This window comes from Heptranchias perlo, chromosome 18, assembly GCF_035084215.1.
Source record: "Heptranchias perlo isolate sHepPer1 chromosome 18, sHepPer1.hap1, whole genome shotgun sequence".
Taxonomy (NCBI): domain Eukaryota; kingdom Metazoa; phylum Chordata; class Chondrichthyes; order Hexanchiformes; family Hexanchidae; genus Heptranchias; species Heptranchias perlo.
The window spans coordinates 55,989,365-56,005,072 of NC_090342.1; the positions used below are offsets into that span (position 1 = coordinate 55,989,365).

Sequence of the window (15,708 nt, forward strand, 5' to 3'; positions counted from 1 at the left end):
ACTAATCTTTTTCTCTTGACATTTATAGAAGCTTTTACAGTCAGTTTTTATGTCCCCTGCTAGTTTACTCTCATACTCTATTTTCCCCCTCTTAATCAATCTCTTTGTCCTCCTTTGCTGAATTCTAAACTGCTCCCAATCCTCAGGCTTGCCACTTTTTCTGGCAATTTTGAGTCTCCCCTCTTTGGATCTAACACTATCTCTAATTTCTTTTGTAAGCCACAGTTGAGCCACCTTTCCTGTTTTATTTTTGCGCCAGACATGAATGAATAATTGTTGTAATTCCTCCACACATTCTTTAAATATTAGCCATTGCCTATCCACCGTCATCCCTTTAAGTGAAGTTCCGCAATCTATCCCAGCCAACTCACACTTCACACTCTCGTAATTTCTTTTAAGATTCAGGACCCTAGTTTCAAATTCCACTACTTCACTCTCCGTCTTAATGAGGAATTCCATCATGTTATGGTCACTCTTCCCTAAGGGACCCCGCACAAGATTGTTAATTAATCCTCATTGCACAATACCCAGTCTAGGATTGCCTGTTCTCTAGTTGGTTCCTCAATGTATTGGTCTAGAAATCCATCACGTACACACTCCAGGAATTCCTCCCCCACAGTATTATTGCTAATTTGGTTTGACCAATCTATATGTAAATTAAAGTCACCCATGATTATAGTTGTACACTTCTTGCATGCATCTCTAATTTCCTGTTTAATGCCCTCCCCTACATCTCCACTACTGTTTGGGGGCCTATAGACAACCCCCAACATTTTCTGCCCCTTGGTGTTTCTTAGCTCCACCCATACAGATTCCACATCGTGATTTTCCGAGTCAATATCCTTCCTCAATGTGGCATTGATTTCCTCCTTTACTAACAACGCTACCCCACCTCCTTTCCCTTTTTTCTTGTCCTTCCTAAATATTGAATACCCCTGGATGTTCAGTTCCCATTCTTGGTCACCCTGCAGCCATGTCTCCGTAATCGCAACTATATCGAACCGTTAATATCTATCTGCGCCGTTAATTCATCTACCTTATTGCGATTGCTCCGTGCATTAAGACACAATGCCTTTAGACTTGTCTTTTTAAGATTGCTAGTCATCTTAGTTTTATTTTGCACTATGGCCCCATTTGTTTTTTGCCCTTGTTTTCTCTGCCTTCCACTGTTGCTTCTTCCCTTTGTCTTTTGTTTCTATCCTTGTTACCCCCTCCTGTCTCCCTGCTCAGGTTCCCATCCCCCTGCCATTCTAGTTTAAACCTTCCCCAACAGCACTAGCAAACACCCCCGCGAGGACATTGGTCCCGGTCCTGCTCGGGTGTAACCCGTCCCGCTTGTACAGGTCCCATCTTCCCCAGAACTGGTCCCAATGTTCCAGGAATCTAAATCCCTCCCTCCTACAGCATCCCTGCAGCCACTCATTCATCTGGTCTAATTCTCCTGCTCCTATACTCACTAGCACGTGGGCTAACTGAATGATGGAACAGGCTCGAGGGGCTGAGTGGCCTGTTCCCATGTTGCAGATCTCAGCAGACAGATCCTGCGAGAATATTGTGCGAGGGTTACTGACAGACGGTCAGGAGGTCCTTACCGTTACAGTACTCATTCTGGATCAGCATGTGGTCATCCTCCGCCCAGGCCGAATAGTAACGCACCACGTGGGGATGATGTCCTAGCACTGCGTGTGCGTACACCTCGCGGAGCGCCGTCTGCCTGCAAAAGAAACACAGCCGCACCGTGACGATGGGTCCCCAACACTGGCAGACAGAGCTGGTGAGCTCCAGTCTGCACTCACATTTGCAATACTTGCTGCATTGTAATCTGTATCGACAAACCATGCGGGCGGGCCTGCCCCAACTTGCTGCTTTTAAAATAAACAACTCACTAATGCAATTAATATTAAGGGAGAGAAAAAAAAAAATAGGAAAAGAACTTTCATTTCTATAGCACCTTTCACAACTCCAGGACAGCCCAAAGTGCTTGACAGACAGTGAAGTACTTTTTGAAGTGTAGTCGCTAACAGCAATGAGACAAATGACCAGATCATCTGGTTTTTTTCCTGAAGTGGTGTTGGCTGAGGGATAAATATTGGCCAGGACACCAGGGAGAACTCCCCTGCTCCTCTTCAAAAAGTGCCGTGGGATTACATCCACCTGAGGGGGCAGACAGAGCCTCAGTTTAACGTCTCAACCCAAAAGACAGATTTAGACAGTGCAGCACTCCCTCGGTATTGCACTGGAGTCTCCGACTAGATTACGTGCACAGGTCTCTGGGGCGGGGTTTGAACCCATAATCTAACTCAGGTGAGTGCTATCACTGAGTCAAGGCTGACAAGGAACAAGCACTTAGTGGGGGTCTAATGGCCAATTTCTAGTGACCAGCACATACATTGAGGTGGATCTCACACTTGGGGTGGGTTTGCTGCAGTCAATTCAGGGTTATATTGGCAACTAGATGAGTTTCAGCATTAATATTTGCTTCAATTTATTTCCAGATCAGAATTAAATAATTTCTAAGAGCAGAAACCCTGCAGCACTCGACACTCACTCATCGACTGAGCCGGAGAGAGGCCTCTTCAGCCGTTTGATGGCATACAGGCAGCCATCAAGGCGCTTCACGCATTTAAACACAGCGCCAAACTCCCCACAGCCGATCTTCTCCAACTCGTAAAACTCTGTGGTATAACGAGAGCCCATGTTGCTCTCACGGAGGTTAAATCTCTAGAGGGAACACAAGTGTGAAGCCCATTTACTGAGACAATATTCATTTTAAATTCATTCTGGGGGATGTGGGCATCGCTGGCGAGGCTGGCATTTCCTGCCCATCCCTAATTGCCCTGAGAAAGTGGTGGTGAGCCGCCTTCTTGAGCCGCTGCAGTCCGTGCAAAGGCTCTCAGTGCTGTTAGGTGGTGGGGAATCGGTGGAGTTCTAGGATTTCAATCCAGTGAAAATGAAGGAACGGACGATTTATGTCCAAGTCAGGATGGTGTGTGACAAGTGACCCAACTCAGAGAAATCTAACTGGTTCACTAATGTCCTTTAGGGAAGGAAACCTGCCGTCCTTACCCGGTCTGGCCTCTGACTCCAGTCCCACACCAATGTGATTGACTCTAATGGCCCTCTGAAGTGGCCTAGCAAACCACTCCGTTATATCAAAGCGCTAGAAAAGTAACAGGCAGCTTTGGGGGAGGGGCAGCTCAACAAGTCAGCTGGTTTTCCATTTCGCTGTTATTCCCCCTCACCCCTAGGACAGGCATCTCATTTAATCACAACCAGGAGTGTTGACTCCAGAGTGGCAGTGATCAACCTCCCTCCGTCAGAAGGCATCAAATCATTTTTTTGTTCTGGGCCTTTGGCCTACAAGGCAGCCTTAGGAAGTCACTTCAAATCCTGTGTGATGTGAGGAACCACATGGTTCAAGGCAGCCTCAGGTGACTTAACCCCCCCCCTCCCCCACAGGCAAGGCATTGCTTTGCAAACCATTCTACTCTGCCAACCCACTCCACACCCACTGTAAATGCCACCCTCCTGATATTGAGGGAAAGGATCCAGCTTGATGCCCACTGTCTGGGTTTTCACAAGTGAAAGTGACCTTTGGAGAATTGCCCTCAATCCATTCTACAGGTCCACACGCTGCACAAGTCAACACCGTACTCAGCTTTCAGCACGAGTGTAAGTGGTGGTGTGGGAGACGGTCAGCAAACAGGCAACTTCTCAATACACACAGCCCAGCCTGATCACTCACTGCCCTCACCCAGGGTCACTGGGACAATTGGAATGCCCCAGACTGCTGCTCAGAGATTAGCTGAACCAGTACAGACCAGGAATCAAACCTGGATGAGCTCCTGGTCTACAAGACTCAGAACAGCAGCCTCTAGCTGGGCCCAACAGGAACAGACCAAGAATTAGACATTACCATCTTTCTCGAAAAGCATTGCTGAGGTAGTGGGAGTGCCCTGGGCACAATCTCCTCACCTTTGATTGTATCAGTGATTCCTCAGTGACGTCTCCATCTCTCATTTCAACTTCTTTCCTAAAAAGGCAAAGTCCAACAAAAGCAAAGCAACTCAGATCCTAGGCCACAAATGTTCATAAGCACTGGCACAATCAATCACTTCTCCCTACCCAACCTGCACAATATATGGATACCCGTGTCTGTCTGGGACAGTTAGAAGACCCACCTTCCACAAGTAAGGGGGCAGCTCTGGCAGGGATGGCTTCAATTGCAGGCTCCTCACACCTGCCTCATCAGAAGACAAAGCACCTTTGCCTTGTGGTAGGGTCCTGCATTCATAAACTGCAGCAAGGGGCCACTGCAATCGACTGAGTAAACACACACCTAAATTACACTTGCTAAAAGGTGTCTTTTGCACCAAGGTGTTAATGCTGAGACCACCTTCCTTACAAATATATCCCGACAGGTCAGCCATTAAAGACACAGAATTCGTCTACTTCACTCAGTCTGCAAACTCACATCCATTAAACATTTCAAAGATAAGACTCAAGCAAACTTTACCTAATTAGTTTCTGGGCATAAACAGTGGCACCAAAGGAGGCAAACTGACTGTGGAAGAATGAGGTCAGGGGTCATGCATTAGCCATGTCTGACACACTTAACATGCAAATGTTATATCCTTGTTCAAAAAAGGCAAGGATAAACCTAGTAACTATAGGCCAGTCAGTTTAACCTCAAATGATAATCTGGGACAGAATTAACAGTCAGATGGATTGATTAGGGAAAGCTAGCACAGATGTGTTAAAGGCAAATCATGTTCAACCAACTTGATAGAGTTTTTCGATGAGATGAGAGGGTAGGTGAGGACAATGCAGTTGATGTGGTGAATATCAAATGCCTTTTGAAAATCCATAAAGTGCCACACTGTAGGCTGATCAAGATTGCAGCCCATGGAATAAAGGGGGCAGGAGCAACATGGATACGGAATTGGCTAAATGACAGGAAACAGTAGTGGTGAATGGTTGTTTTTTGGACTGGAGGGAGGTATACAGTGGTGTTCCCCAGGGGGTCAGTGCTGGGACCACTGCTTTTCTTGATATATATTAATGAATTGGACGTAGGTGTACAGGGCACAATTTCAAAATTTGCAGATGACAAAACTTGGAAGGGTAGTGAACAGTCAGATGGATAGTGATAGACTTCAAGAGGATATAGACAGGCTGGCAAGATGGGCAGGCACGTGGCAGATGTGGAAAAATGCAAAGTGATCTTTTAGGAAGGAGGAGGAGAAGCAATATAAACTAGAGGGCACAATTCTAAAAGGGGTACAGGATCAGAGATCTAGGGGTATATGTGCACAAATCATTGAAGTTGGCAGGGCAGATTGATAAAGTGGTTAAAAAAGCATACGGGATCTGGGGCTTTATAAATAGAGGCATAGAGTGCAAAAGTATGGAAGTCATGATGAGCCTTTATAAAACACTGGTTCAGCCACAACTGGAGTATTGAGTGCCATTCTGGGCACCGCACTTCAGGAAAGATGTGAAGGCCTTAGAGAGGGTGCAGAGGCTATTTACTAGAATGATTCCAGGGATGAGGGGCTTCAGTTATGTGGATAGACTGGAGAAGCTGGGATTGTTCTCCTTGGAACAGAGAATGTTGATAGGAGATTTGGTAGAAGTGTTCAAAATCATGAGGGGTCTAGACATTAGATAGAGAAACTGTTCCCATTGACAGAAGGGTCAAGGACCAGAGGACATAGATTTGTGATTGGCAAAAGAACCAAAGGTGACATGAGGAAAAACTTTACACAGTGTTTAGGATCTGGAATGCACTGCCCAAGGGGGTAGTGGAGGCAGATTCAATCATGGCCTTCAAAAGGGAACTAGATAAGTACTTGAAAGGGAAAAAATTGCAGAGCTACAGTGAAAGGGCAGGGGAGTGGGACTAGCTGAATTGCTTTGCATAGAGCCGGCACAGACTTGATGGACCGAATGGCCTCCTTCCATGCTGTAACCTATAATTCTATGATAAAGTCATCTTTACTCTATTATTCAGAGTTAGATATATTATTGCTCCCTATGACAAGACACAAAAACTTTGCTATCGGTCAGACAAGTGACCCAGGCATGATCGAGGGAAGGGGAAACATCCAGTTGATCTGGCAGTGAAATTATTTCCAAACAGAGGTTTAAGCCTTTTGACTAATCAGAAACTTGAAGAATACAATTGTAGTTTCTACAGCATCCAAAGACTAAGTGTAACTCACTCAAAATGATAATGCTGAACAGAGATGCTGCATTAAGCAATGCCCAACCAACGCTGGAATCAGTTATATCAGGCCAAGTCAAACAATTGCAACTTGAGGCCAAGTTGCTATAACCGCCCCACTGTGTTCTGGTCATTGAGATACGAGAGAATTTACAGAGCAGTATTAGAGATTGAGAAAGGAATCAATCTCCTGTTAACAAAAAAAGAAAAATCTAGTCTTCAAAGCTGCACTTTACTCTTCCTTCTGTTAGATTAGTTACTGGACATAAACCAGACACAGTAAAGATGTACAGAGGGATTCCACTAGATTTAGTTCCCACATCAGCAACGCTGGGATTTTCCAGCTAAGAGGTCAGGGACCTCATTTCTACAGGTCTTGCTCTGATAATTCACCCAGCAGCAGATACAGAAAGTCAAAAGGAGGAAGGGCTAAACGTAACCAGTATTTTCCCTCCTCTAGGAAGATGCACCAAACACTCAAGTACTTTAACTCACTATACAGGGATTTGAGGCACAATCCTGCAGCTGCACAGATGCAACACAATAGGCAGCCCCAGTGTTTAGCACTACTGCACACAGCTCAAGACTGTAGGACTTAATGATGTCAGTCCAGGATCGTCTCACGCTGAGGACAGCAGACACTCATTGACTTGATGCTACTTTCATTCTACTCAGCAACCGGGAGCTGAAGAGGGGCTCAAGTCAACTTGTCTCATTCGACAGATCAGTTCAGATGAAGGCAACCATTCAATCACATCCTGTCCATGTACCAACAACCTACAATAACCTTTACCTGCCTCTTTCTTCGATCCTTTTCTTCCTCTTTCCGGTTTTCCCATTTTTCACACTGCGGGTCAGGCCCAGTTCATGGTACAGAGTTGGAGTGAAGGGGTTTACGTTCACCGACGGAACTCGGAGGTGCTCAGAACCGGTCGAAAATCCCAATGGTCGGCGAATCCTTGAGACAGGCCCCTTGGTGGCAGTAGAGAGTTGGCCAGCCTTGGAGAAGAGGCTCTAGAAATAAAACAGACAGTAACTCCTCTAGATTCAAGGAGGAGCAGCAATGGAAACTAATCATCTGATGGTGATAGGAGGCCCAGGTTCCTGGATTAGAATAAACTTTACTCCATTCTGACACCTCTGGTGAAGGCCTCAAGATCCACCCAATTTGATTGGGTAGGAAAAGAGGGGAAAGAAGAAACATCTCATGTTTGACCTCAGGATCCATTCCGAAAGGATATTCTGTTGGGACCAGTGGTGTTAAAATCTCCCACTTACCAGGGCACTGTATAAAACAGTCTACAACCACCAGTACTCAATTCTGGAAAAGCACCAGAAAATCTCAAAATGAACCAGGTCAAATTGAAACCCAGGTAGACAGCAACAGGAGGAGCCCACTCCCCTAAAGACCCTTGCAGACCCCCATCATACGGCAACACTGTTGGGGCACAGTTCTCTCCTCTCCACCTTAGCGAGGCCTTGGAGATCATTACCAGTAACAAGATAATCTGCCCAGTGATTCAAACACCAGGAGGAAAAGGAATTAATCATTTGAAGTGCGTTTTATTTTAAAGAATTAAAATCCAGCAATTTTAGTTTCAAATTTGTGCCTGTTTAGTCAAAAGTCATCTTTTAAAAAAGTGACCCACATATCTAAATTAGTCACTGACTGGGCATGTCACCTGAAGTGGGAGTTTGAGAGATGTCAAGGTATTTAAGGTCAGATCATTCACACAGACCACGAGGTTCTGGAAGTCAGGAGAAGATTTGAGAGCTTTTGAAAGGTTCAAAGGCCCAAGCTGATGTTTGAAATATTTTAACAAAGATTTCAGACAAACTCAAGTTGTTCCAGTCCAATGATTAATGCAAACATTTAAATTTACCGATACAGACAGTGCAGTACAACGGTGAGAGACAATGTACGTCAAAGTTTAATCCAGTTAGGGAGACAACTCACCCTCAATGAATTTAGGGGCAGAGGAAAGTTGAATTTCCCAACACTGCAGCCCAGCCTGACACTTGGCCAAAGGTGAGAAGATTACAGTCAAAGGCCAGACTCAAGGGAGTGTAGTGAGGGGTTGAAGAGACAAGGAACATAACACTGCCAAGACTGTAGTGTAATCGGAGATATGGATTGGTTCTGTTACTAGTGAATCCCAGCCAATGCTGAAACATTGTGGCGTTTACAATTACAGTTGTGCTTGTGATTTTAGTTTACTGTTGTTTTAACCTTGGGGCAGCACAAACCGGGGCTGTTAAACATTAGTTAGTGCATTTGTTTCCAACTCAGCCTTCGATACCTGTAACACCAGAGACTAGGCTGTGTTCGCCACGTTACGGTAATCCTGCCGTTAACAAGACTAGGCTCAATCAACCGATCTCAGAATGGGGGCATGCAGGTAAAGTTCAGCACCAATTAAACTGGCCTTCAGACAAAAACAGACAGGAATAAATCCCCAACTCAATTTCCAGTGTGTACATTGGGGAGAACGAACTTACGTTTCTATAGTACCTTTCACAATCTCAACATCCCAAAGTGCTTCACAGCCAATGAAGTACTTTTGAAGAGTAGTCACTGTTGCAAAGTAGGAAAGGCAGCAGCCAATTATCACCCAGCAAGATCCCACAAACAGCAACAAGACAATGTCCAGATCATCTGTTTTAGTGATGTTGGTTGAGGGATAAATATTGGCCAAGACACCAGCGAGAACTCCCCTGCTCCTCTCCAGATAGTGGGATCTTTATGTCCACCTGAAGAGGTAGACGGGGCCCCGGTTTAACATCTCATTGGAAAGATGGCATCTCTAACAGTACAACACTCCCTCAGTATTGCACTGGAGTGTCAGCATGGATTAGGTGCTCAGGTCTCTGGAGTGGGGCTTGAATCCACAACTTTCTGACTCGAGAGTGCTACCAATTGAGCCACACTTAACACCTTTAGTTGGAGATCACATCTTTCTCCTGTGCCTCCCCAATCTTTTGAAAGGCAGATAGAGAAGGCATCTGGAGACAAAAGGCCTGACACAAATAGTTAAGCTGCTCTATTCCACTACCCTGTGAGGAAAAGTGCTTCTTGATTTCCTCCCTGAAGGGCCCAGCTCTAATTTTGAAGGTTACGCCCCCTTGTTCTGGATTCCCCACCAGAAGGAATGGTTTTCAAAGTGATAAAAAACTTCAATTAGATCACCCTGAATCTTCTAAACTCAAGAGATCACAAGACGAGTTTATGCATCTTGTCCTCATTTTAACCCTAGTATCAAAAGTCCATCAGACTTTTCTCAAATAGAAACCTAGAACAGAGTAGCCCCAACTTGGGCTTCATCTTCTACACTAGAACTTAGGACTTCAACTGGGCAACTGTTGAGATGCCAAGATTCACTGAGCACTGCACCAATATCAGCCATTCTGAAATAGAACATGCTCTGGGATTGCACTGTGTACCTTGTCTTTCTAGTTAACACTTCTAGGTCACAAAACTAGTCACTGTAGATTAGGTTAGTCAGTTCTTAGATTGATGAGTATTCTAATTATTACCCTGCATATTCTCAACATGGTTTATGAATAGATCACAAGATTATAGATGAGGCAAGGCTATTTTTGGCCCATCTATAATCAATCAACCAGAAAAGCCTGCAGTTCAGGAACAACCCTACCCATTTCTTAAACAAGTCCAAGATTTTATCTCCAATATCCTACCTGGATGTCCACCCAAAGCATCACTGCGTGAAGAACCTCCCAATACCAATCCCAAGTCTGGTTTTTAACCAGTTGGAATCTGTGCACCTTGCCCGGGCATAGTTTTGTTTGTAGTTTTCCCAATTAACCCTTTAAGACCAACATTTCAATAGCACTCTACAACACACAAACATCTTTGAGCTACTGGACAAAGTAGACCCCAACCAGGAGGTTTGGGGGGGGGGGGGTGCAGAAGGGAAGAGGGGGAGGCAAAAGCAGTTGAGAAGTTAAGGTGGGTTTTGAAAGCTGAGGTGGGGGGTGGAGGAAGCAAGATGGAGTTCAGGGGAAAAAATTCCAGAAGGCTAGGGCACTATAATGGGCACCAACAGTGGCATGGGGAACAAGTCAGTGTTTGAAGTGTGGATGGTGTGCACAGGGTGGAAGAGATCAAAGGTAGAGTGAACAAGGCACCAGAGGGACTTGAAGGCAATGAGGCTTTAGTCAATTCACTGAACCAAATGGAGCTTAGTGATGCAACAAACAGGAATGGGTCTTAGTGTGGGTGGGGGCACAGGCTGCAATGGTTTGACAAGCTTGGAGTGTGGAGACCAGCGAGGATAGCCGTGGAGAAATTTGAGCTGCGGTGACAGCCATAGATAATGGTTCCAGCAATATTGGGGTGGGGGAATGGGGAAAAGAGTGGGGAAACAGAGGTTTGCATGAACATGGGTGCACATTGCAGAGGTAAGTGAAAGCAGTCTTACAGGGAAAATGTTCAGGTCAGGATCAAGTAGTACAAGGTTCAACACCTCTGGTTTGGCTTAAGGAGGCAGCCAGGGATATTGGTGAGGTAAAGGCTGTTGGTAGGAGTTTGGAAGATGGGGAGAGCATCACTTTAGGTGACATTTGACAAGGGTGGTTCTGGCTCATCCTCGTCAGAAAAGCAGCTTTGGATCACGATTCAATTACTGACGAGGAAGGCCATACAGCCCAGCTCTCCAGGAAGACCCTATAGACTCCCAGCCCAGCCCAGCATCCAGCTGTTACAATTCTGTGACTTTGTCTCCACTGCCCTACACAGATGTCCATCCCATGTTGGCCACATTATCTGATACAAGTTCCAAGTTTGCCTTGCACTTTCAACCATGTCCTACCATTTATTTTGAAGTAATTTTCCAGATCTACTTTTTCCACATCATTCCTGCTACCTTGAGGAGGTCCCTCAGTCACCTGTTTTCAAGGCTAAAATGTCCAGGTTTCTCCAGTCTGTCAGAACTCAAATCCTAGCAATCAATGTCATGGCTTGTTTCTGCACTGCCCCCAGCACTTGATCTCCCTTGTGTCTCAATGCCCAGAACAGGCCTCAGTACTCAATCTGATCAGAGCACTGTTTGATCACAACTCCCCCAGATATTCAGTACTGTTTATGCTAGATTTTAGCATTCTGTTTGTTTTGTTGATTGTGCTCTACAAGATTTAGGCATGTTGAGAATCAGATGTACTGAAGTCCTGGACATTAAACCTCATCTTTGGCTATTTTGACATCTTTCATTGAATACTCATCCATTTTATCTTTCTAGATGCAATACTGTATAGCAGTCTATTAATTGTCATCTACCACTGTTCTGTCCACATATACTTTGTTTAATTCCAGAGTTGCCGCCAAAGAATTAACTGCCCCACCCCCAAAAGAAAAAAACTCATCTCCCCTCTGGCTTTTTTGCCAATTATCTTAAACCTGTGCCCTCTGGTTACTGACCCTCCTGCCAGTGGAAACAAACAGTTGCTCCCTCATCAAAACCCCTCAATTTTGAACACCTTTATCAAATCTCCCCTTAACCTTCTTTGCTCAGAGAACAATCCCAGCTTCTCCACATAACTGAATCTCATCCCTGGTAAATCTCCTCAGCACTCTCTAAGGCCTTGACATCCTTTCTAAAGTGTGGTGCCCAGAATTGGATACAATACTCCAGCTGAGGTCTAACCAGTGATTTATAAAGGTTTATCATAACTTCCTTGCTTTTATACTCTATGCCTCTATTAATAAACACATCACATATGCTTTTTTAAAAAACAGCCCACTTCAAAGATTTGTGTATGTGAACCCCCAGGTCTCTGTTCCTGAACACCCTTTAAAATGGTACCTTATTTTTTAAAGCTTATATTGCCTCATTCTTCATCCAAAATGAATCACTCCACAATTCTGTTAAATTTCATCTGCCATGTGTCTGCCCATTTCACCAGTCTATATCCTCCTGAAGTCTGTTACTATCCTCCACACTGTTTACTACATTTCTAAGTTTTGTCTCATCTGCAAACTTTGAAATTATACCCTCTATACCCAATTCCAGATCATTAATATGTATCAAAAAGAGCAGTGGTCCTAATACTGACCCCGGAGGAACACCACTGTATATTTCCCTCTAGTCTGTAAAACAACCATTCATCACTACTCTGTTTTCAGTACCTTAGCCATTTTCTTATCCATATAACGAAGTATTTAAAATTATGAAAGGATGGGATAGGGAAGATAGGAGTAGACTTTCCGGTGTAGACAGGTCAAGAACAAGGGGGCCACAGATATAAAATTAAATGTAAGATTTAGAACAGAGAGCAGGAGAAATATCTTCAGAGTTGGGAGGCTGTGGAATTCAGTTCCAGGGTTAGTGGTTGAGGCAGAAACTAACATTTGAGATTAGATTGGATAGAAGGATGAAGGAAAAGGGGTTGAAGGCTTATGGGATCAGGGTGGGCAAATGTGATTAAAACCATTTGCTCACATGGAGGGTAAACACTGACACAGACTGGTTGGGCCAAAATGCCTGTTTCAATGTTTGATCTTTGTATGTCTAACTCCTGTACTAAGTATTCATTCCCATCAGTCAGCTATTTCCAAGTTTTACCCTGTATTCCCCATCACTAACTAGCAGTCTTTGTGCTGAATCCCTCGGCACTATTTGAAGAACAAGGGAGCTCTCCTAGTGCCCTGACCCAACATTTATCCCTCAACCAACATCACTAAAAATACAGATTATCTGGTCATGTATCTTATTGCTGTCTGTGGGAACTTTCTGTACAAATTGGCTGCCACCTTTCCTACATCGTAACAGTACTTAATCAGCGGCGAAGCACAGAGACATCCTGAAGTCATGAATAGGCACCATATAGATGCAAATCCTTTCTTTCAATAGAATCAATTTACATGAATTTTCTGAATCCAAGCTATGGTTCAATTACATAGAATGTACAGCACAGAAACAGGCCCTTCGGCCCAACAGGTCTATGCTGGTGTTTATGCTCCACACGAGCCTCCTTGTTCCCTACTTCATCCAACCTTATCAGCATATCCTTCTATTTCTTTCTCCCTCATGTGTTTATCTAGCTTCCCCTTAAATACATCTATGCTGTTCGCCTCAACTATTCCTCATGGTAGCGAGTTCCACATTCTCACCACTCTCTGGGTAAAGAAGTTTCTCCTAAATTCTTTATTGGATTTATTAGTGACTATCATATTTATGGCCCATGGTCCTGCAAGTAGAAACATCTTCTCTACATCTACTCTATCAAACCCTCTCAATCTTAAAGACCTCTATCAAGTCACCCCTCAGTCTTCTCATTTCTGGAGAAAAGAGCCCCAGCCTGTTCAGCCTTTCCTGATGAGTACAACCTCTCAGTTCTGGTATCATCCTAGTAATTCTATTTTGCACCTTCTCCAGTGCCTCTATATCCTTTTTATAATATGGAGAGCAGAACTGATCACAGTGCTCCGAGTGTGGTCTAACCAAGGTTCTATAGAGTTTTATAACTACCCTGATTTTCAATTCTATCCTTCTAGAAATGAACCCCAATGCTTTGTTTGCTTTTTTATGGCCTTATTAACCTACAACACTATTTTTAAGTGATGTGTATCTGTACTCCTAGATCCCTCTGCTCCTCTACCCCATTTAGGCTTTTATTATCCAAACAGTATGTGGCCTCCTTATTCTTCCTACCAAAATGCACCACCTCACTTATCTATATTGAAATTCATTTGCCAATGATATGCCCATTCTGTAAGTTTATTAGCATCTTCCTGTATTTGGTCGCAATCCTCTGATGATTACACCCCCTGATATAGGGTCATCCGCAAACTTTGAAATTGTACTCCTGTTTCCAGAGCCCAAATCGTTAATGTAAATGGTGAACAGTGGTCCCAGCACCGATCCTTGTGGAACTCCACTTCCTACCTTTTGCCAGTCTGAGTAACGACCTATAGCTCCTATTTTATTTTGTCCCCAGCTTGCTATCCATTCTGCCACTTGTTCCCTGACTCCACATGCTCTGACCTTAAGACCATTAACATGGAAGTCCTAATGCAGTTATGAGGCTCCCAAAACCACACATTACTTCCTACCCACCAGCTCAGGTACAGTCAACCCGAGCCGTGTTACAGGAAGCTTAGGGGCGAGAGAGAGGGTGCCTGTCCTCTAGACCATTGCCACAAACCGGTGTAAAGTTCACTAGTCCCGATTTACACCGGGTCAGTTTGGAATTATGTGAAGAGTTTCACCGGACAGGAGCCCAAACCCACCAGGTTAGATGGGTTTTTAGAAATATTACTAGAATTCAGTGTTTAAGTATTGAAAAGGATTAGTTATTAGGCAGACACAGGAGAGACTCAGAGTCCCACCTTGGGAGTGTAGGGGGTGTCACACAGCCGCAGCTTCCTCCAGCTCATACAGTGGATGGGAGACCCGGGACTGGAGCGTCTCTCAGGCAGGCGAGTCCCGGAGCTTCGGGGCGACCGCCTGTCCCCGGGGAGAGCAGGCAGCCCGGCGCCGACTGGGAAGCGACTGAAGGGGGAGTCACATCCTCTCCGGGGCGCCGAGGCGGCGGCTTCCTCCTGGACTCGAAGGTCACAGAACTTCACCTCCTCCACCTCCTCCTCCTCCTCGCTGGAGAACTGGAGCCTCTGGGCGATGGCACTGAGGGTCAAGCGGCTCATCTTCACTCACCACCCGCGGGGCAGCGGCTCTTGGGGCGGATGGGGCTCCCGCTCTTGACCGGAGATGTTCAGCAGGAAGAGACTCAGTGAGGGTTGGATGGAGGTCCCTCCTATACCTGCAAGAGAATAAAGATAGACCTTCACTACTAGCCCTCCACTGACCACAAGACCCTGCTCCGGCCCCTCAGGCTCCCACTGACCCCTCCCCTCACTGACCAGTCCCTTTAGCCTCTACATTGACCCGTCCTCCCACTGACCCTCCCCTCACTGACCAGTCCCTTTAGCCTCTACATTGACCCGTCCTCCCACTGACCCTCCCCTCACTGACCAGTCCCTTTAGCCTCTACATTGACCCGTCCTCCCACTGACCAGTCCCTTTAGCCTCTACATTGACCCTCCCCTCACTGACCAGTCCCTTCAGCCTCTACATTGACCCTCACTGACCAGTCCCCTCTCTCTTGATCGTCACTATTTCGGCCCCCACTTCTCCTTTATAACCAATCCTGATTGCGTCATTAAGGCGGGAAGTTTCGAACGTGTCCATTTCACCTGCAGGGACCTGATTTTTGTTAATTAACATCAAGTCACTAGTGTGGGAAACCCCCCCGTACTCCAATCACAGACTAGGTCTAGACGGTTCACTGCACTCCTGGTGTTGACCAGTGCTAACTCACTAACTCATCAAACATGAAACTACCGCCATGTTCCAAACAATTGGCCAATTAATAGGAAGTTACAGCCCCAGGTTAACACCACTGGGCTGTAGCAATGTGATCAATCTGTGTCAGTGACTCTCTACATTGAAATACACACAGGCCTTCCA

General features: G+C 45.3%; 1 protein-coding gene across 1 annotated transcript in view; it reads right to left on the reverse strand.

The window, feature by feature from the left end:
- LOC137335025 (wee1-like protein kinase 2-A) overlaps nucleotides 1-14,996 on the reverse strand; it is a 32,352-nt gene extending 17,356 nt beyond the window's left edge. Inside the window, exons 1-5 of the mRNA XM_068000113.1 lie at nucleotides 14,571-14,996; nucleotides 7,020-7,240; nucleotides 3,976-4,033; nucleotides 2,549-2,721; nucleotides 1,593-1,714 (exon numbers count right to left, since the gene is read on the reverse strand). Coding sequence (XP_067856214.1) covers nucleotides 1,593-1,714; nucleotides 2,549-2,721; nucleotides 3,976-4,033; nucleotides 7,020-7,240; nucleotides 14,571-14,885 — 889 coding nt within the window. The 5' untranslated portion in view covers nucleotides 14,886-14,996. The remainder of the gene's footprint in view (nucleotides 1-1,592; nucleotides 1,715-2,548; nucleotides 2,722-3,975; nucleotides 4,034-7,019; nucleotides 7,241-14,570) is intronic.
- Nucleotides 14,997-15,708: the final 712 nt, after the last annotated feature.